The 23,726-nt window shown below is 35.3% G+C and overlaps 1 protein-coding gene across 1 annotated transcript; it reads left to right on the top strand.

The window, feature by feature from the left end:
* The first annotated feature begins 16,636 nt into the window (after nt 1–16,636).
* LOC101268331 (homeobox-leucine zipper protein ATHB-14-like) lies at nt 16,637–23,248 on the top strand. The gene is made up of 18 exons (XM_010317334.4): nt 16,637–17,399; nt 18,173–18,332; nt 18,576–18,688; nt 18,782–18,872; nt 18,971–19,066; nt 19,143–19,256; nt 19,360–19,443; nt 19,582–19,737; nt 19,818–19,892; nt 19,981–20,087; nt 20,678–20,867; nt 20,975–21,163; nt 21,273–21,353; nt 21,438–21,572; nt 21,731–22,062; nt 22,281–22,392; nt 22,514–22,663; nt 22,914–23,248. Exons 1-18 carry the CDS (start codon nt 17,176–17,178, stop codon nt 23,058–23,060), a joined length of 2,556 nt encoding a protein of 851 aa, XP_010315636.2. The 5' UTR covers nt 16,637–17,175; the 3' UTR covers nt 23,061–23,248.
* Nucleotides 23,249–23,726: the final 478 nt, after the last annotated feature.

Consider the following 23,726-nt stretch of genomic DNA (forward strand, 5'->3'; position numbering starts at 1 on the left):
ACCCTCTTTCTTTTACCCTAATTAGTATATAATTAAGAATAAAAGATGGAAATAATACCCCACTAATTAGCTTAAGGTTACCTCTTTTAACCCCCAAGAATTTGAGTTATGAATATAAACCCACGAACTTTATAATTAAGGCAAGAATAGTCAAAAACGTCCCTTAAAACTTAACCAGAAATCCGACTCCAATTGGGATTACGCAAGCTGTGACGGGCCATCGCGCCTGCGACGGTCCGTCCTGCTGTCTGTCGCCTAGTTCAGAAACTTGATTTTGGGAGAATGGCCTGTGACGGTCCGTCACACCTGTGACGGTCCGTCCTGCCACTCCGTTACGAAGTTCAGAGAGTTGATTTTCGGTACCCAATTTCAGATTTTCTAAGTGTTTTGAAACGAGACCCTGCGACGGTCCGTCGTGTCCCTGACGGTCCGTCGTTGGGTCCGTCGCCTCAGCCTGTTTTTCCAGAAATAAAATCTGCTGCTCAAAACGACTAAACAGGTCGTTACAATAGATACCAATTTACCCATCGTTCGTCCCCGAACGATCAAAAGAAGGAAAATAAGGGCGAAAAGGAGTACCTGAATCTGTAAACAGATGTGGGTATTTTTCTTGCATATCCGCCTCCTTCTCCCAAGTGGCTTCTTCAACGGGTCGATTCTTCCATTGCACCTTGATGGATGCAATCTCTCTTGACCTCAACTTGCGAACTTCTCTATCTAAAATAGCAACAGGCTCCTCCTCATAAGACAAGTTCTCATCAAGCAAAATTGAATCCCAACGGATAATGTAGTTTCCATCCCCATGGTATCTTTTCAACATCGACACATGGAATACCTGATGTACTCCGGACAGCCCTGGAGGCAAGGCTAACTCATAAGCCACCTCTCCTACTCGCTTAAGTACTTCAAATGGTCCAATGTACCTTGGACTTAGTTTACCCCTTTTACCAAACCGTATCACCCCTTTCATTGGTGAAACTTTCAACAAGACTTGTTCACCCTCCATGAACTCTAAGTCTCTAACCTTTCGATCTGCATATTCTTTTTGTCTACTTTGCGCCGCTAGAAGCTTTTCTTGAATAGACTTCACTTTCTCTATCGAATCCCTCAAAAGGTCAGTACCCCAAGGCCTAACCTCAAATGCATCAAACCAACCAATGGGAGACCTACATCTCCTACCATACAATGCTTCAAATGGAGCCATATCAATGCTTGAGTGATAGCTATTATTGTATGAAAACTCCGCTAAGGGTAAGAAGCTATACCAATGGCCACCAAACTCTATCACACATGCACGAAGCATATCTTCCAACACTTGAATCGTTCTCTCAGACTGACCATCGGTCTGAGGATGGAACGCAGTACTAAGGTCCAACCTAGTACCCAATTCCGCATGTTTTCCAAAACTTAGAAGTAAACTGCGTACCTCTATCTGATATGATGGATAGTGGAACCCCATGCAATCGCACCACTTCCGAGATGTAAAGTTTGGCTAACTTCTCTGCATTGTAAGTCACCTTGACCAGAATGAAGTGAGCAGACTTAGTTAACCTATCAACAATTACCCAAATAGAATCAAACTTTCCCAATGTCTTGGGAAGACCAACCACAAAGTCCATTGCAATTCTCTCCCACTTCCATTCAGGAATGGGCATTCTCTGAAGTGCTCCTCCGGGCCTCTGGTGTTCATACTTTACTTGTTGACAGTTTGGACACTTGGCAATAAAGTCAACAATATCACGCTTCATTCTACTCCACCAAAAGTGTTGCTTTAGGTCACGATACATCTTGGTTGCACCCGGATGTATAGAATACCTTGAACTATGAGCCTCTGTCAGAATAGTGTTGATCAAATCATCGACGCGGGGTACGCATACCCTTCCCTTGATCCTCAAAACACCTTCCTCATCGATTTGTGCTTCCTTAGCCTCTCCTTTCAACACTTTATCTCGGATCCGGATCAATTTTTCATCATTAAACTGTTTTCCCTTAATCTTGTCAGGAAAAGAAGATCTTGACTCCACACTAGCCAACAATCCTCCCTTCTCATTTACTTCTAGCCTCATCGAGCCGTTAGCCAGAGTCTGAACCTCTCTAGCCAATGGACGTCTAGAAACTTGCAAGTGAGCTAGACTTCCCATGCTTCCCCCCTTTCTACTTAAAGCATCTGCTACAACATTCGCCTTCCCCGGATGATACAAAATAGTGATGTCGTAGTCCTTCAGTAGTTCCATCCATCTCCTCTGTCTCAAGTTCAAATCCTTCTGAGTAAAGACATACTGAAGGCTACGATGATCCGTGTAGACCTCACACTTAACCCCATATAAATAGTGTCTCCATTGCTTTAATGCAAACACTACCGCAGCCAATTCCAAATCATGAGTTGGATAGTTACGTTCATGCACTTTTAATTGCCTCGAAGCATAAGCAATCACATTCTTCTCTTGCATTAGCACTGCACCCAAACCCGAATAGGATGCATCACAATAGACAATGAAATTCTTACCTTCCACTGGCAAGGTGAGAATGGGTGCGGTAGTCAACAAAGTCTTGAGCTTCTGAAAGCTTTCCTCGCACTCATCCGACCATACAAATGGAACATTTTGCTTAGTCAAGTTCGTCAGTTGGGAAGCAATAGAAGAGAATCCCTTGACGAATCGGCGGTAGTAGCTAGCTAACCCAACAAAGCTCCTTATTTCCGACACATTAGTAGGTCTTACCCAATTCTTCACTGTCTCAATCATAGAAGGATCCACCATCACTCCATCCTTAGAAACCACGTGCCCCAAGAAGGACACTGCATCTAGCCAAAACTCACACTTAGAGAACTTGGCATAAAGCTTTTTCTCCCTCAACATTTCCAATACCATTCTCAAATGCTCTTCATGTTCCTTCTTGTTCTTTGAGTATACCAATATATCATCAATAAATACGATCACGAAGAGATCCAAATATGGCTTAAAAATCCCGTTCATCAAGCTCATGAACGCAGCAGGGGCATTCGTAAGACCAAAAGACATCACTACAAATTCGTAATGCCCATACCTCGTTCGAAAAGCAGTCTTTGGCACATCCATTGCCCGTATTTTCAATTGATGATAACCGGATCTCAAGTCAATCTTAGAGAAGACACAAGCACCTTGTAATTGATCGAACAAGTCATCAATGCGAGGAAGAGGATACTTGTTCTTTATGGTTACTTTGTTCAACTGCCGGTAGTCTATGCACATCCGAAAACTTCCATCCTTCTTCTTCACAAACAAAACCGGAGCACCCCAAGGGGATGCACTTGGTCTAATGAAGACTTTGTTCAATAACTCTTGAAGTTGTGCCTTTAACTCTTTTAACTCTGCGGGAGCCATTCTATAAGGGGGTATAGAAATGGGGCGTGTGCCCGGTTCGAGATCGATACAGAAGTCAATATCTCTATCTGGTGGCATACCAGGAAGATCTGCAGGGAACACATCCAGAAACTCACGGACCACTGAAACCAACTCAATCGAAGGTACTTGGGTAGTGTCATCCTTGAGATGTGCCAAGAAAGCTAAACACCCTTTACTAACCATTTTCTTAGCACGAAGAAAGGAGATGATACGAACCGGATTGGAAGTGTAGTCACCCTCCCAAACTAGCGGATCTGTCCCAGGCTTGGCTAACGTCACCGTTTTAGCATTACAATCCAAAATTGCAAATTGCAGAGAAAGCCAAGTCATACCCAGAATTACATCAAAATCATCCATTTCTAAGATAACCAAATCTACATAAGTGTTGCTCCCCACAAAGTTCACCAAACAAGACCTATACACCTTTTCAACTACCACAGACTCACCCACCGGAGTAGAAACACGAATAGGCATATCAAGTAATTCACAATGTAAAGTTAGACCATTAGCAAATGAGGAAGATACATAAGAAAATGTGGATCCAGGATCAAACAATACAGAAGCCATGCAATCACAAACCAAAAGATTACCTGTGATGACAGCATCAGATGCCTCCGCTTCAGACCGCCCAGGGAAAGCGTAGCAATGGGCCCTCTCACTCGTTTGTCCGTTGCCCCTACCATGTTGTGATGTAGTGGCTCCAGGTTGCCCATCACCTCGGCCGTTCTGGTGACCACCATTACCTCGACCACCACGTCCTCCAGAATAACGGCCTCTGCCATGACCACCTCTACCTCTAACATTTGGAGGTCTGTAACTCTGTTTTGGACAATATCTCTTAATATGTCCAATCTCCCCACATCCATAGCACTCTCTGGGTTCATGCATAGGTCTCTCAGAGAAGTGTTGACCGGTCGGAGGTGGACCCCCAACTACAGTCTGTATTGAAGACTGAATGGGTCGAACTGCGTAACCTCCGGAACCCTGTCCTCTAGAGTAAGAACCATTAAACTCACCTCCCTTTCGAAACCTTTTTGATGTCGATGTCGGGGTGAAGTCATCGGGCTTCACTCCTTCCACCTCTATCACGAAGTCTACCACTTCTTGGAAGGATTTTGCTGTAGCCGCTACCTGTAAGGCCGAAATCCGCAACTCTGATCTCAACCCCTTCACAAACCGGCGAATCCTCTCTCGTGGACTGAAACAAAGTTGCGTGGCATATCTGGATAGTGCACGAAACTTAGCCTCATATGCATTGACCGACATCCTACCTTGCTCTAGGCTCAAGAACTCATCCCTTTTCCTATCCCTCAATGTTCGGGGGATATACTTCTCCATAAACAAGCTAGAGAATGAGGCCCAAGTCATAGGTGGTGCCTCTGTTGGTTGACACTCAATATGTGACCGCCACCACATTTTGGCGTTCCCTTGAAACTGATAACTCACGAACTCCACACCAAACCGTTCTACTATACCCATCTTGTGTAGTAGCTCGTGACAGTCAACCAGAAAATCATAAGCATCCTCCGATTCAGCACCCTTGAAGACTGGAGGTTTCAATTTCAAGAACTTACTGAAAAGTTCATGCTGATCTTTTGTCATTACAGGCCCTGTAGTCAGACGAGGAAATGTGCTTATTTCCAATGGAACATCCATGCGGGGAGCCATAGTGGCTGCATGTTGTACTTCTGAAACCGGAGGTGTTGGCGCAGAAAACATTAGAGGTGCCTGACCTTGATCAGACAACCCACTGAGATAGGCGAGAACCTGATTGATCATCTCTGGGGTAGGTTGGGGTGGCAATCCCTCATTCTGCACTTGTTCAGTTTCCCCATCCTCCCCTTCTCTTATTACTTCCTCAGTCGGTGGAGGAGTCATTGCCCTAGTATCACGGCCCCTTGCCGCTGTTCTCCCTCGAGCCACAGCCCCAGTGGCTGGCTCAGTTGTTTCTTGTCTGGCCGGTGTTGGTGTTGGCGTAGTCGTTGCTCTAGTTCTAACCATCTGCGAAAGAGAGTGAAGATGGTCAGATACCAATTCGTATCGCCTAGATACCAATTGGACTCAAGTAGTAGCACGAAAGAAAGAATGAAAGAGTGAAATTTTCCTAAAGTCTTATAGCCTCTCAAGGAAAAGTAAAGGCGTCCCCCTACCGTTCCTTAAGACTCTACTAGACCTGTTCTTGTGTGATGAGACCAACGAACCTAATGCTCTGATACCAAGTTTGTCACGACCCAAATTCGGGTCGCGACTGGCACCCACACTTACCCTCCTATGTGAGCGAACCAACCGATCTAAACCTTAACATTTCAAGGTAATAGCAACATAAAGTAATGCGGAAGACTTAAACTCATTAATAAAATCAATAACTATTATTATTCCCAAAATCTGGAAGTCATCATCCCAAGAACATCTATAATCAAATTACTAAACTAAGAGTATTCTAAGAAGCTAAAAAAATACATAAGAAGCTAGTCCATGCCGGAAGTTCAAGGCATCAAGACTTGAAGAAGAAGATCCAGTCCAAGCTAGAAGCATTAGCTCACCCTGAATTTCCGATGTAGTAAGACTGGCTTGAATTACTATTGAGTCGAAGATGACGGCACGTTTGCTGCACTCCACAAATAAACAAGAAGAAAACAACAAAAGTAGGGGTCAGTACAAAACACGGGTACTGAGTAGATATCATCGGCCAACTCAAAACAGAAAACAGTATGTATTAAGCAATATCATAAAATCAACTAATATCCTTAGCATGCAGCATTTACAGTTACCATAACCCTTGGTTACAACACCAAGCACATCAATAAGGACTCACACCTCCTCATCATACTCATTTGGAAATTTAGTTCATTAGATTGGATATATTAACATATTTCAAGATTCATTATCTTTATTCCCCTCGTGTCGGTACGTGACACTCCGCTCCTCAATATACTATCCTGGTGTCGGAACGTGACACTCCGATCCTCATTCTATCCTGGTACCGGAACGTGGCACCCGATCCATATTCTATCCTGGTGTCGGAACGTGACACCCGATCCTCATATACTATACTGGTACCGGAACGTGGCACCCGATCCATATTCTATCCTGGTGTCGGAACGTGACACCCGATCCATATTATATCCTGGTACCGGAACGTGGCACCCGATCCATATTCTATCCTGGTGTCGGAACGTGACACCCGATCCATATTCTATCCTGGTACCGGAACGTGGCACCCGATCCAATATTCTATCCTGGTACCGGAACGTGGCACCCGATCCCCTAATCTCACCACTTTCGTTCATCAAGCCTTCTTTTATACCAAGGCATCATCACTAACAAAGTAGAGTAGGGTTTCTTTTCAAGATTTGGGATTCAATAGCTTCATCATGCTTATTTATTCACAATTACATAATCACATCATTCATGCAAGCATACAATTAAGCATATAGAAGGTTTACAATACTACTAACACATATCATTCGCTATTAAGAGTTTACTACGAATAGCATGAAAACCATAACCTACCTCCACCGAAGAATTGAAATCAAGCAAGTTAATCCTCAAAGCTTGGTGTTTTCCTCTTCTCTCGATCGTTTCTCTCTCTCCCTTCTTGTTCTTTCTATTTTCTTATTCAAACCCTCTTTCTTTTACCCTAATTAGTATATAATTAAGAATAAAAGATGGAAATAATACCCCACTAATTAGCTTAAGGTTACCTCTTTTAACCCCCAAGAATTTGAGTTATTAATATAAACCCACGAACTTTATAATTAAGGCAAGAATAGTCAAAAACGTCCCTTAAAACTTAACCAGAAATCCGACTCCAACTGGGATTACGCAAGCTGTGACGGGCCGTCGCGACTGTGACGGGCCGTCGCGCCTGCGACGGTCCGTCCTGCTGTCTGTCGCCTAGTTCAGAAACTTGATTTTGGGTGAATGGCCTGTGACGGTCCGTCACACCTGTGACGGTCCGTCCTGCCACTCCGTTACGAAGTTCAGAGAGTCGATTTTTGGTACCCAATTTCAGATTTTCTAAGTGTTTTGAAACGAGACCCTGCGACGGTCCGTCGTGTCCCTGACGGTCCGTCGTTGGGTCCGTCACCTCAGCCTGTTTTTCCAGAAATAAAATCTGCTGCTCAAAACGACTAAACAGGTCGTTACAGGGGAGTTGGGGGGTGGGGGGTGGGAAGGGGATAACATGACCAAACGTTTTGATCAAAAGGATTATTCTAAAATTAAGTGTCTAGAAGAAAATATTTTTGATTAAAGTTATTGTAATATAGTAATTGTGATAGAATTCAAATAAAATAGGAAATTTTGGACAAATTCTAATGCAAAAGTGCACGTCTAACTAAGAAACTAACATACAAGTTTACTTTTAATTCACTCATTATGCATGCATTTAATTAAGTAATTAAGAATTAAGAAGACAGACGTGACATGAGGAAAGAAAAAAAGGGACTAATCATTCATATGACTGAGTAATTCTCAATTTTCATCTCTATGATATATGTATTTATGATATGGGTACAAAATCTTCATTATTTTTCTTTTTCTTTCAATTATTATGATATAATATGATCCTTACCACAAAAATAAGACAATATTCTTTTAACAATAGGATATATAATATAATTAGACTGAAAATCTAATGGAGAGCAATTAATATTTCTCAAGTTGATATTGGAGAGAAATATTCAATCATTTTCCCTATTATTTATTATTTATACAAAATATAATACACACCACACCGATAAATTAGAAAGTAAAGACAAAAAAAAAGAAAAATAATTATTAGGTAAATCTTTTGATTAATACAATGATTAATTAAGAGAACAGTCACTCTCAAGCCATCTAAAATGTTCCTTTCCATTTCATTTATTAAGGGTTTGACGAATAAAATTGAGATTCTTTAGTGTCACTCTTAATCATAATAGCATGTAAGGGTATTTAATATTTTTTGTATATAATATGATATTGTGTCATTATTAGGAGAAAAAGCAAGGCAAGCTCTTTCCTTTTTTTCTCTTCAACTCTACCTTTACCATCCTTATCATTCATGGACCCTATTTACCACCTCATCATATTACACAAGCTAATTATTCAGTGGTGGAGTCAAAATTTTAATCAAATGTATTCATATTTTAGGATAAGTAAAAAAATAAAAAATTTTAGTGGGATTATAAATATTGTAACGTCATTTTTGTTTTCTTAAAAATGAAAATATTTTTTTTAAATGTCTTAATCTGGACTTAAACGCAAGACCTTGAGGCAACTTCGAACAACCTTATCTATTAAATTATTCTTCTTTAATATGTCAATAATTAATATATATATATATTCAAATATATCGATATTTAATTAACATATATATTCATAAAAAAATTTCAACAAAGGTGGTTCATCTCACCCCATGTCTCAATACAAAAAGCAACACACACATACCTACTCATACTACACAAAAGTTATAGTAGTATACAACTATACATAATGTAACCCTTTTTTTCTTTTAGCTGGCACATGTACAAATTAACGTCGACATCTTATATTACCACGATACTAAAGGGGAACGTAGTGGTAGCACGCTAGCGTGCATTTACATTCTAATTTATAGGTTCACATGAATTTAGTAATATATATTTGTTTAAATTCTCTTTTTATCTATATTATGTATATATAAATAAGCTTACTAAATATTTAGAATTTTTATCAAAGTAATACATTTTTCTAAAATTTTACAAAACTAGTATAAACGTATTTCACGGTAACGTTTTAGGGTATATTTTATTTTTTAAAAACTAACAGCATTAGGTTGATATACGTCACTGTAAGTAACATTTTACTTTTAAAACGTTATTTTGAGTAACGTTTTACTCCTAAAGCGTTACTGTGAGTAACGTATATCAATCTGACGCCATTAACTTTTAAAAAATAAAATATATTCTAAAACGTTACTGTGGAATACGTTTATACTAATTTTGTAAAAATTTTAAAAAATATATTATTTTAGTGAATGACTTTATATAATGGTTTAGTTTGGTTAAAACCTCAAATATTTATGACTATTTGGCAGTAAAATGAAATTAATTATGTATATTAATTTGTGATTGATATAAAATTTATGAAGTTCAAATTTTCAATCGATCTGATCTTTGCATAAGGTAAAGAAAGAGTTTGTATAGTTAGTGAATACACTTAACTATCATGGACATTCAAATAGTCAACTCTTACATATTGCAAGTCAAATTAGGCGAGTTATTAATCATTTTGATGATTGGTTGTAAAATTAGTGTGACAAATGGATATGGTGGGTTGAGTCGCGAGTTACTAATTATTTTGACGATTGATTGTAAAATTAGTGTGACAAATGGATATGGTGGGTTGAGTCGCGAGTTATTAATCATTTTGACGATTGGTTATAAAATTAGTGTGACAAATGGATATGGTGGGTTGAGTCAAATGGGTAAACATAAGATGCATAATAATATTGATCCGCTCATAGTATTTCACATGCATAAAAGTGGGTTGGTTTACAAAGTCAGTTTGGTAAAAGGAGGATTGATCCATATTTACTTGTGTATTCATGATTAAATGACACTCTCAACTTTAGAATTCTATAGCGAGTAGAAATTCAATAAATTTATTATAGATATGCACGGTTATTTTAGGATTTCGTGTATCTGCATATTACATTTGAAGTCAAAGGACAATTTACCAAGATCCTATCCGTCCCGACCTTAGGAACTGACCTCGGGATTGAGAGTTGGGTATGAAATTGGGACTCATCTCCAGAACAGGGTCGATGCTCGAGTTGAGTCAAGATTGTGAGTCTCTCGTTAGCAGATGGGGTTGGGAGTTGGGTCTCGAGTTGGTGCCAAGAGTCGAGTTTAAGATCTTGAGTCATGATAATTAATAGGGTTGTGAGATTAAGTTATGGATCCTAAGTTGGTTGATGAGATTAGATTCGAGAATCAAGCCAAGTCTCAAGCCAATTTATAGATCGAGTTTGAGAGTTAGTGGGTAGATTAGGGTAAGGGTTGTAGGTAGGGTTGGGAGTCAATTCGAGAGTCAGCGTAGCAAATTAGTGTTGAAAGTCAAGTCTCAGGTTAAGTTAGGTTAAGTATGAGGTCAGGGTTAGGAGTTCGGCTTTAGAGTAGGTTTAAAAGTCATTTTCCATGTAGAAGTTGAGTCCTAGGTTCGGGTAGGGGCGATGAGGTTTCTCGTGGTCAAAGGCTTATACCGCGATGGAGATTGTAGCAGAGAGGTTGTCCTGAGTAGGAGGGTGGGGTGAGCAAAGGTGGAGGACAGGGTGGTAGAATGGAGAAGTGAGTGGTGTATTAAGGGAAAGAGTGTGGTCCTGAGCGAAATGTGGGGGTAAGGGTTGTGTTCAGTATCATAATGGGGGTAGCTAATGGGCCTGGAGTCAGGATGGATGACTTCTATTTGACGTTTTCTGATGGGATTGGGTAATGAGGTTAGAAGAAGATAGTTGGATAATTGTATACACGAGGGTACATTATTATTTTGGGATTTGACATATGAATTCATTTTGCAATTGTATATAGTCTAGAATTAAGAATAAAATAAAAATAAAAGTAGAGTTGAATAGTATAGTACTGGTATCTAAGAAAGAGGGAGATGTAAAATGGAAGCAAAGAGATAGAAAAGGGTGATATGAGTGGGGGCTTGTAAGAGACTCAACAATTGCTTTTGGTGCATGACAAAAACAAAAGCCTTTTAAGGGAAGGGGACCCAAGGAAAGTGACTTCCACTTGTCTTAATTTTTGCAAAATCACGCAATGCGATATGGCCTATAGGTATGGGAACATCCCTTAGTGGACCTAACCCTTTTTGTCCCCATCCTTCCAATTCACAACTAGGATAACTAAAAAAACATGTAGTTATAGTTGTTCTCTATTAATTTTACATAAAAATTAAGAATATAAGTAAATTTATCAATTTACTTTTATCAAATATAAAACATTTAAACATTAAAAATGAAAGAGTATTTAACAGCAAAAGGTAAAATAGATATAAATAGTAAATTAATAATTGATTTTATTAAAAATTGAATCAGTATTGTTGGATATCTCGAAATAGTATAGTGAATCAGTAAATATAGACAAAGAGAGTACGTATTCGTCTTTGCGTTTTACCAATTTTTTTAATTTCAACTTTTTATATGTGACATGTTAAGATTTGACATAATATCTATATATAATTTAACATCACAAGATTTTAAAAAAAAATACCCTTTGAAAATTATATTGAAATGCAATGTTAATATTTTTTAAGGAGATAGATAGATAGAAAGAAGTTGATGATTCCTAGGGAGACAAGCAGACCAAGTGAGAGAGGGTAAAGTTTGTATATGTATATATATGCTTTGGATGCTTTCAATTATATGTAAACCCTTTATACCAAAATGTCAACCTTATATTAAATCTAAAAGTCAATTGCTTTTCTAATTATCCTCTCTCTCTCTCTCTCTAATTGGATCTTTTTGAGTGAAGGGTTGGTGGTGGGTAACACTTTCAATTGTTACTAACGTAGTATTAGTAGTACTAGTCGTTGGTGGTGGTTGTTCGATATGACATATACAAATACTTCTTTTTAATATATAAATGGAGAATAAGTTTTAATTACAATGGCATTTCAATCTTTTTACATATAAACTATGGGCCTAGAATACATAAATTATAAATTTTGAGTTTCGAGAATAAAGAACTTTTTGACATGTTTGTTCCAAAAAAAATATAATAATTAAGTAGATTATTAGATAAAAAAATCAGATACTTTTTTTAAGTGTTTGAATTAGGACCAAAATGACCATATTTTAATACTTTAATAACAATATCTATTAAGTAGTATATATAAATGACCAAAACACTTCAACCCCTATACATTAAGAAAGATTTTGATAATCTTCTCACGAATTAATCATGTGCTAAGTTGATCTTTATATAATTATTAAAAAAGAAAAACAAGGCTTTAAAGTGTAACATCAAACCTAATAGGTTATTATTGTGTTTTAGAAGACTTAAAAAACTTTCTTTGTGTAGAAATTAATATAACGGTGAAAATTGATCTTAACGTTTTATTGTCTATTCCTAAGAAAATAAAATAAAATATGGCATCCCAATTGAAACACGAGTTAGGTTGCTAGTCTTCTCATGACTTATGTGGCTACAAATGATATATATAAAAGCTTAAGTTGAGCTCATAATGATGGAATTGCACATGAAATCTAGACATGTACTTGAGCTTACTCCACCATCCAATATGACTTTGGAGTTTTCTTTTATGGAAAAATGATTTTTTTAAAAAATATCTTTAAGCTACAAGAAATGACTAAGTCCTTTGTGTATGGTTTGTTTCAAAAATAACAAAATATTTGTAGAGAATACCAGAATATAATCAATAAACTTTCTACTAGCTCAAAATCGTTAACTAAAATTAAAAGATACAACTAAAAAAGGGAAAATTAAACTAGAAGGAAGAAGGAATTTTGGATAAAAGAATTCCGTTATAAAATAAGACTATTTGATTTAAGTTGTTTTTGGGTTGGGTCACAAATGTACGATACTATTCCTTATTTTTAATAATCTATGGATAGTTCTACATAAAACAAGATCTAGATTATTTCATGATTCTCTATAAATATTTAATTCTTTTAGAACATCTACGAGAAAAATTTAGTGAACTTTATTTTTTAGACATCTAGATATTTTTTAAAAATAATTATCCTAAATGCTATCATAGACTATTCTAGAGACATTACTAGAACAACCTATCCTATTCCAAAAATCTATTTTCACAATACTGAGCTCCAAAAAAAACCTTACGGATAATACTTTGGTCAAGAATTTTTTTTTTTTAAACTGCACAAGTCAATTCTCTTATAACTAAGTCAAATAATTGTTCACTACATTAAACTATATTAAAATTTATAGAGTCTAGGAACACAAATCTTGCTTCCATTTTATGCAATGGAACAAAAGCGGTGAGTGACCTTTTCAAGATCTTATGGCTCAAGATAATTGCATTTTTCATCATGAAATGACATTCAAGACCATATTTTTTTTTTCCATATCTTTTCAACAACAATGTCAAATGGGTTCAAATAAATCCCCTACAACTGAAAAATCATTCATGAACAATTTCATTGTATCCTCTACTATGTCAAAGAATATTGACATTATGCACCTTCCAAATAGACATAGATAGCATTACACAAGCCAAAATACGTTCACTTAAATGCAAATATATGTAAGAAGAAGTGAAGGTGATCTTTTCTTCATCTTTTAATGTAATAGAGATAATTACATCACCCATTTAGGAAGCAATAATAATCCTTTTTATCTAACATTTGATCCATGAAAGAAATTGAAAAAATGATCTCTTTTTTATTCTTACATTTAGCTTTCAATAATCTATACACACTAATTATCTTATCACCAACTTGATAGCAATCGTTTCCTCCCTCTCATTTGGGACTAGTGTGATCTTTTTTTTTTTTGAAACCAACTCATCCATTTGCTATACTATGTTGGATACATAACCCTAACATATAAATATTTAATTATCTACTTATTCATCACCTCTTTAAAATTTTTAGTTATAAATATTTCAAACACAAATATGAGTACATATATCTTCTTTCTTAATATAAATATAAAAAGAAACACGTGCATTTATTTTACATAATTTTGCTTTCTTGCTTTCTATTTGTTCTTGCGGTAATCTAATCTACATTAAAGATAAAATAGTTTGTGTTTGATAGTACAAACTTTGGTTATATTATAAGAAAGTGAAATTTATACTACAGTAATCATTTGGTTATATTATCAGAAAGTAAAATTTATACCACAATAATCTATCAGTCAGTTATTCACTATAATAATTTTTCTGATAAAATCATTAAAACTTACATACATAAGAGTTTTCAAATTTAGAAATTGGAAAAAATAACTCTTGTCAAAATATATATTTAAATCTTGATATATTTATATATGTTAAGTGCATAGCAATGGTGAATAAATTAGTTAAAACATATATTCTCTATTTTAATAATGATTTGTTATAAAATTATTACTACAAAAAAGGGAGCATAAGCACATAGGAGGTAAGCTAAACAAAATTAAATTTGAAGAAAAAATTATGTAATTATCTACAATGACTTTGTAGACCAACTAACTGATTTTTTATTACACAAATAAACATAAGTGAATTTGATAAGAAATTTTCTATTATTGGATGACCATTATACAAATGAAATTTCATATCAATTTTAAGGATTCATTTGACTATTAAAAGTAAAAGTAGTCTTTTGGGGGAAAATATGATAAAAAAAAACCTGATCATATAACTTGTCATTTTGTCACAAATACTTTTTGGTAAAAATTCAAATTTTCAAAAATTAAAAATACAAGTTTTTGGGTCAATTTCTTTTTATTTTTTGGAAACATTTAAAAATTTAAAATTTACCCCAAAATATTATAGTTTAAAAAAAAATTGCCACAATTTATTATTAATTAAAACTTGATAAGTTTGAAAAGTAACGAGAACACGAAGGCACTTACATTTATGATGTATTTAGACTAAACAGAAACATAAAAAGTGAAAGTTCCTTTCTGATTTGAGAAAATTTGTAGTTCTTATATTAGTATGTGAAATTGATTATAAGCCAATTAAAGATTATAATTTATGAGTTTTAATTTTTATGAAGAAACATGTTCAGAAAAAATTATAATACAAATTTATAAGTATTTAATAGTTCTAGCATTTATAAATAAATTAATATTATTTTAAAAAGTCAAATATTTTTTTAAAAAAAAAAATTATAACCAAATACATAATAAAACTTTTCCCATAAATAATTATAAAAAATTATTTTGATTTTTATGTTAAACACTAGCTAAATATTGCATATCACTTCCAACCTTATTTTAAAAAGTTTTAGCCATTTTTAAAAAATGATTCGCACTTCCCCTACCACGTGATAAATGAGAGCTTATTAATTTGAGTAAACTGAGAATTTGAGGTCACTAGAAAAATTTAAGATATGCAAATAGTTTTATTTAAAACAAATTAAAATTGCATTTTATATATTATTTCCATTGAGAAAAAAAAGTGAATAAATCAATCCTTTAAGAATTTGGCTAATCATATTATTTTTCTCTCTCTTCTCACGCCTTCCATGCAGCATATGCACCTTCTAAATTCCATTTAAATTAAACACCTTAATTTCTTTCTATTTACTTTAATTCATTTATTAGAAAGTTAAATTATTAATTATAATAAACATGTCATTTTTTTAATTATACACAAGCTGTGAAAATTCTAAAATGCTATTTATTTGTGGTTGGAACATATTATTAAGTGATAATATATACTCTAATAACTTAACTATATATTATTCCATCTGTTCTAATTTAGGTGGTTTTTTTTTAATCCGTTATAAAAATAATGATATATTTTTATATTAAATAACAATTTAACTATAAAATGTAGTCCTTCGCTTCAAAAAGAATGACGCTCTTTTCTTTTTAGTTTGTTTAAAAAAGAATGATTTTTTTTGTAATATTTTAAAATCAGTTTTCCACATGATATATTTAAGGCCACAAGATCAAAGGATAATTTTGTACATTTAATGTAACTTTAATTTAAAACCACAAGATACAAAAGTCTTTTTTATATTTTTAAAATCCGTGACAAGTCAAATCAGGTCATTCTTTATTTAACGGAGGGAGTATATTTTATTCTTAATGAAATGATTTACAGTTACACAAATTTCTATCATTCATAATAGAATACCTTTTAAAAGATTTTTTTTCTTTCTTAAGTTTCGTGCTAAGTCAAACTAATTAATAAATAATTATAGGAGAAAGAATTTGAAAAATACTTTAACTTTGAATGAAATTACTGTTACAATACCAAATTTTATGAAAACCTTTTATCCTAAAATAATGTATTTTAAAGAATTATATATATGTTCGTTAACACATTATTATTTATATTTATACAATATTTTTTATATTCACATGAATATATATATATACATTTTTAAAATACACTATTAAATTTAGATAAATTTTCTTTTTCCAAAATATAATATTGTAATAATAATTTTAATTAAATTTTGAATATATTTTAGATAATCTTTTCCAAATAAATATACAGTTTTTTATAGATTTAAATAAAAAATGCCTAATTTTAAACAGGCCATGCATCATTATAGGTTGGAGAGAGGAGAGAGAAAGTTTGACACTGTTCCCACCTGTGTATTTACTTTTCTTAGCACACAAAAGTAGGAAATGGGGTTGGGAGAGTATTGTTTTAGTTTTGAATTCAAGTTTTAGATAGGAAAAAATTTTGATTAGATGAATTTTTTTCAAGTTTTATTTAAAGCGTTATTTATATTTTTATAGAAAGCTTTATTTTTAATTTTATAATATACTAATTTAAATTTAATTGAAACTTTTATAGAAACTATTATTTTTAATTTAATAATATAATGATTTGAATTTAATTGAGACTTTCGGAGACAAAAGAAAAAAAGAAAAGAAAGAGAACCAGATTTGTTGCCAAAAACAAGAGTGTGTAAGTTCAATCTTTTCACTGTATAGTAGTAGTACTACTTTTCAGTCTATACCTACCTACCCATTAGTAAACAGAGACACAGTGGAGGAGTAATTCATTCACTCTTTTTAACTTTTGGTTTATAATTTCTCTCTTTGAGTTGATGAGTGAAAGAGGGGGCTCTCGTTCTCTTGGAGGAGAGAGCCTGTGATTGTATCTTGTAATGGCCTTGTGTTTACAGAGAGGAGAAGGAGAAAGTGGAAGTAAAAACGATATGGATAATGGAAAGTATGTGAGGTATACACCAGAACAAGTTGAAGCTTTAGAGAGAGTTTATGCTGAATGTCCAAAACCTACTTCTTTGAGAAGACAACAGCTGATTAGGGAGTCTCCTATTCTCTCTAATATTGAACCTAAACAGATCAAAGTATGGTTTCAGAATCGAAGGTACTTTTTACATTTTCATGCAAAATTTGTGCTTTTTTCTAGATTTGGTTTTATCATTTTTGTCAATGTAAAGTTTATTTATGGAATGACTAGAAGAAGATAAATGTGGGTTGTTTAAGGAATTTTCTGGCTTTTACTAAAAAATAAAATAAAATGGCATTCCTTTTCTTTTCTATGTGCAAGTTATAATATACTTTTCTTTTCAACTCTTATGGACTTTTCCAATATTATTACTTCTTGATGAGTCTCTTTGCATTTTCCCTTTAATCACAAAAATAATCTGCTTTTGAGTATATCTTACAAAAAATTGAAGTGAAATGTTAGATATTCAGAATTTTCTTTGTCTGATTTATTTGTTGATGTAAAAATGCTTCTTTCTCTTGAGTTTTGTAGCTATGGGGGACTGGGAGATTTCTATTGCAACATTGACTTGTGACCTTAATTTGTCCTTTGATATAACAACTTAGAAACATGTAATTGAATTGATCCGTAGAATGATTCAAGCATAGGGGTATCCCCAAGAGAAAACAAAAATGCTTCAAATTTCAGTGTGATCTGTGTTGCATGTTGTGTTAAGTATCCCTTATTTGTCCAAGGATAGGTGTTGACGGATTTGCCTCGAGTCTCGACGTATGTTAGCAGAAATAGAAGTTCTTTATTTTCAGAATACTACCTGATGTCTTGTCCTTTCATTTGGAGCTTGTGAATGAGCTACTTCTCAGCATTGCAGGGATTTAACTGAGTCCTTAAATCACTGTTTTTAACCTTTGTAGATGCCGTGAAAAACAAAGGAAGGAAGCTTCTCGTCTCCAGACTGTGAACAGGAAGCTGAGTGCTATGAACAAGCTGCTGATGGAAGAAAATGACCGATTACAGAAGCAAGTGTCTCAACTTGTGTATGAGAATGGCTACATGAAACAACAAATAAATACTGTGAGTTGTATACTTGCTGATTACTTTCCTCTACATGAACTAATTCATCTTCTTTGATTAATATAACTTAAATAAATTGTATATGTTTTCACTTGGACCGTATCTTAATTTGTCTAAGTTTAAATAATTTTTCAGGAAACTATAACTTGCAGTGTTGTTTCCCTGAAGCTTTACATGAGCTGCATTTAACATGCTATCTTGCTTCTTTTGGTATGATGAAACTGAAGATAATTATCGTTGCAGGTTAGCAGCACGACCACAGATACAAGCTGTGAATCTGTGGTCGTGAGTGGTCAGCAGCAAAGAAAAAACCCAACACCTCAGCATCCAGAAAGGGATGCGAATAACCCAGCTGGGTAATCTAGTTTATATTTTTTTTTAAAAAAGAAACATATCTATGGTGTTGTCTAGTTTTGAAAAACTTATAAGCATTTTTGCATGTATTTTAGTCTTCTTGCAATAGCTGAGGAGACCCTGGCAGAGTTCCTTGGAAAGGCTACTGGAACTGCTGTCGACTGGGTGCAGCTGATTGGGATGAAGGTAATTTCCTTAGTTGATTGTACATCTCTAGTTTCTGACTTGTTCATTACATTTGTTCAATTGTGTACTTTGCCTCCTCATTTGACTTTGACATTCAGCCTGGTCCGGATTCTATTGGTATTGTTGCTGTTTCCCGCAACTGCAGTGGGGTAGCAGCACGTGCCTGCGGCCTCGTGAGTCTAGAGCCCACGAAGGTACTTCAGTTGTCTTTCTTGCTACGAGTTTTATCTTATTCTACCCTAGTTATGTAAGCCGTAGAAAACTTTTCAGGTTGCTGAGATACTCAAAGATCGTCCTTCTTGGTATCGCGACTGCCGTTGCCTTAATGTACTAAGTGTAACCCCTACTGGCAATGGTGGGACAATAGAGCTTATTTACTTGCAGGTTTGTTGCAGTCACCTGCATCACTTGTTTGTTGGGTTGATACCATGTGATCACATTTTGTTTGGTTTTGTGCTCAATAAATTGCCATGTGTTTCTTTGTTAGACTTATGCTCCAACTACATTGGCAACTGCTCGTGACTTTTGGACATTGAGATACACTACAAGTTTGGAGGATGGCAGTCTTGTGGTATGTATTAGGCATAATTCAAAACCTTGAGACCAATGTTTCTAAACTCTACTTGCCTATTTTTGCCAAAGTAGGATATAGGCCTATGGCTACAACCTGTCATTTTGTGATAAATTTATTCTGACATAAATCATGCAGATATGTGAACGATCTCTGACGACAGCAACTGGTGGCCCAACAGGGCCTCCTGCTACAAGTTTTGTTAGGGCCGAAATGCTACCAAGTGGTTACCTCATAAGGCCTTGTGAGGGTGGGGGCTCAATGATTCACATTGTTGATCATATTGATCTAGACGTAAGGCTGAAAAATGTTGGTTGTTTGATATTTTGATTTCTTTAGATTACTGTAGTTGAATATACCCCATCTGTGCTCAGGCTTGGAGTGTCCCTGAAGTTTTGAGGCCACTTTATGAGTCTTCCAAGATCCTTGCTCAGAAGACGACTATGGCTGTAAGGAATTTTGAATTTGTTGGAATGTCTAACTCAAGAATGACAAGTTGATTTAATCGTTAAATAAGTTGGGGAGTAATCTGTGCAGGCCTTGCGACACATACGACAAATTGCACAAGAAACCAGCGGAGAGATCCAATACTCAGGGGGTCGCCAACCTGCTGTTTTGAGGGCACTAAGTCAGAGATTATGCAGGTAAGAAGACAAACCAATTATTCATTTAGGGGTCGTTTGGTAGTGTATAGAAATAATGCTAAATCTAGTGTATTAGCAATGTTTGCATTAGTAATGCTCGTATTAGTTATGCTTGCATTAGTTATACATAGATGATTTCTTATGCATTGTTTGGTTTGATGTATTAAAAATATCATGCATTGCGTAAAATATTTTTTTACAGAAATATCCTCTGCAATTATGGTGAAAAAGATGTTAAAGGGATTTGAGGGGTAATTAGGTCTTTAACCATGCTAAATGTATGCATTAAATCCGTTTGCATTACTCATACTTAGAAATTCATAGTATTAGTAATACACTCCACAATATATAATAGTGTATAACTAATGCAAGCATTACTTGTACATAGCATGAAAAAGTGCACCAAACAAGGCATTACTAATACAATAGAGCTAGTGCATGCATTAATTTTGCTAACACACTCTACCAAACACCCCCGTAGAGACTTATAAATAATATATACTGCACTGTCACAGTTGTATATACTCTATGCTTTCTTCCAGTTTTGATTAGTGCTTTTAAGAATTTAATGCTTGATAATTTTATTACAGGGGATTTAATGATGCTGTTAATGGATTTGTTGATGATGGTTGGACTATTATGGATAGTGATGGTGTAGAGGATGTAACAATTGCTATAAACTCATCTTCAAGCAAATTCCTTGGTTCACAGTACAACACCTTGTCAATACTCCCTACATTTGGAGGAGTTTTGTGTGCCAGGGCATCAATGCTTCTTCAGGTATGTTAGAGTTGATACTTGAATTTGTGTACGCTAAGAAAATTAACATCAGTTTTCCAATTCGTGGATATGTTTTAATCTTTTTCTGGTACTTCTTTTTTATGTAGAATGTTCCCCCTGCTTTGCTTGTACGTTTCCTTAGGGAGCACCGTTCCGAATGGGCAGATTATGGGGTTGATGCTTATTCTTCTGCATCTCTTAAAGCCAGTCCATATGCTGTCCCTTGTGCCAGACCAGGTGGTTTCCCAAGTAGCCAGGTCATTTTACCCCTAGCTCAGACTGTGGAGCACGAGGAGGTAGCACAGTCTTAACATGTTCTACTTTATAGTTGTTACCCCTGTAGAAGTTGTCTATATTCGGTAACAGATGAATCATGTTGTCGATTGACTTTTCCTTTTTATCTAGTTTCTTGAGGTAGTACGTCTAGAGGGTCCTGCTTTCTCACCAGAGGACATTGCTTTATCGCGGGATATGTACTTGTTACAGGTTGAGAATTCATACACATCTTAAATTGTATTTTATGTGCTTTTTGACATTTTCGGTTCACTTATTATCTAATTACTGTTTCAGTTATGCAGCGGAGTTGATGAGAATGCTGCAGGTGCCTGTGCTCAGCTTGTTTTTGCACCTATTGATGAATCTTTTGGTGATGATGCTCCATTGCTTCCATCTGGCTTCCGTGTCATTCCACTGGAACCTAAATCAGTTCAGTAATATGCATACAGAGTATTTAGATTTTTAGTCACTAACTTCGAAGTTTTAACTGGTCCAGACAAAGCAAGTTCATCATTGATGCTTGAAGAGTATCTAAACAAAAATATGAGGATTGTTTATTCTAAAAGTTCTCTAATCTTACGGAACAGGATGTCCCTGCAGTAACTCGGACCTTGGATTTAGCTTCGACTCTAGAAGCTGGAACTGGTGGGAGTGGGACACGTCCAGCTGGTGAAATTGAAGCAGGCAATTACAACCATCGTTCGGTCTTGACAATTTCTTTCCAGTTTACTTTTGAGAGTCACTACCAGGATAATGTAGCTGCAATGGCTCGCCAATATGTGCGAAGTATAGTAGGCTCTGTTCAGAGAGTTGCAATGGCCATAGCACCCTCTCGACTCAGTTCTCAGTTGACACCTAAATCCTTCCCTGTGTCACCTGAAGCTGTCACTTTGGCAAGGTGGATTTCCCGGAGCTATAGGTATGGGTTTTAAATGTCATTGCTGTGACATTTTGCATCATTACGTGTAAAACTTCATATCACTAATCAGTCTGTCGTTGCAATGAAGTAGGAAAAAGAATTACTTTTGACCTCGTTATACTTGGTTCTTTGAACTTCAGAGTCTAGTTGATATCTGATTATTTGTGTGGAACATTGAATGTTTTACCTGGCCTCACTATTTCCCAATTATATTTCAGGGTGAATACAGGAGGAGACCTGTTCCAGGTTGATTCTCAAGCTGGTGATGCTGTTCTGAAACAACTGTGGCACCATAGTGATGCAATAATGTGTTGTTCTGTAAAAATGAATGTCAGTGTACTGCTTCTATACTTTTTCTCAACTATGAATTAATCTCAATACTAAGTAGTTCTCCAAGATTCTTTCTAGAGAATAAACAATACCTAACTTGTTTGTGAACTTTGAAATGCAGGCATCTGCTGTTTTTACCTTTGCAAACCAGGCTGGTCTTGACATGCTTGAAACCACTTTGTTAGCTCTTCAGGATATAATGCTTGATAAGATTCTAGATGAAGCTGGTCGTAAGGTTCTCCTATCGGAGTTCTCCAAGATAATGCAGCAGGTTAGACTACTACCGTCATATTTGATTATATACATCCTTGAACTTAGCAAAAATGAAAAACAAACTAGATTCAATAGATAATATCAGAACAGAATTTGATACTGCAGTATTTAGCACCAAGCAAGTTCGTTTCGACTTCACAAGTGCTTGCTAGATCACTTTATCAACTACATGTTATCAACTCATACAAGAAAATGTTGTATTAGTTAGTAAGTGAAGAATTTGACAAATTGTTATGTTGTGCTTTTAGGGATTTGCCTATCTGCCAGCAGGAATATGTGTATCTAGCATGGGTAGGCCAATATCATATGAGCAAGCCATAGCATGGAAGGTTCTCAACGACGATGATTCCAATCACTGTCTAGCTTTCATGTTCATAAACTGGTCTTTTGTTTAAGTTGTTATAAAACAGATAATCTATATAAGATTTTTGGCATTAGCCATATCAACCTTCTAAATTATGTCGGCACTCTGAATGTTTTTAATTTAAAGCTTGTATAACAATGTTGACAAGGCTGTCTGGTTGAATCCCAACTCTATAACTATATCTATTGTAGTAGGAAATGCCCCTTATTTTGCTGCCTATTCAATTATGTTGGATGTATTAGGCTAGTTGGTTAAAATTTCAATAACTTGGATTGTTTTGATATGAATGTCTCCTTTTGTGTGGTCTGCCTAAGTTGGATGTATTGCAGTTGGTACCACTTGAGTTTGTTTCTTGAGAGTCATTTCACCAAAGAAGATTGTATGGTTTATCAAATGTCAACTTCAATAGGAAAATTGTTGATTTTCTAGTGATTATGGAAAGTGTGATGTGACTAACTTATTTAACCTTTTCTGTTTACTACTCCATAGTCCACTCATTTTACTCTTTATGTTTCCTTTTTAGTCGGTTCTAAAAAAAAGACATTTCTTTCCTAATAGATTATATGGAAACAAACAAATTAAAAATGGAGGTCAGTCTAAAAAAAAAGACATATATCACAAGAAGGCTCATAATGAGACGGAAGCCTCGGGAATCGCACGAAAGGTTATTTTAACCAAACTCGACATCGGAAACTAA

The sequence above is a fragment of the Solanum lycopersicum genome, chromosome 2, assembly GCF_036512215.1.
Source record: "Solanum lycopersicum chromosome 2, SLM_r2.1".
Lineage (NCBI taxonomy): Eukaryota > Viridiplantae > Streptophyta > Magnoliopsida > Solanales > Solanaceae > Solanum > Solanum lycopersicum.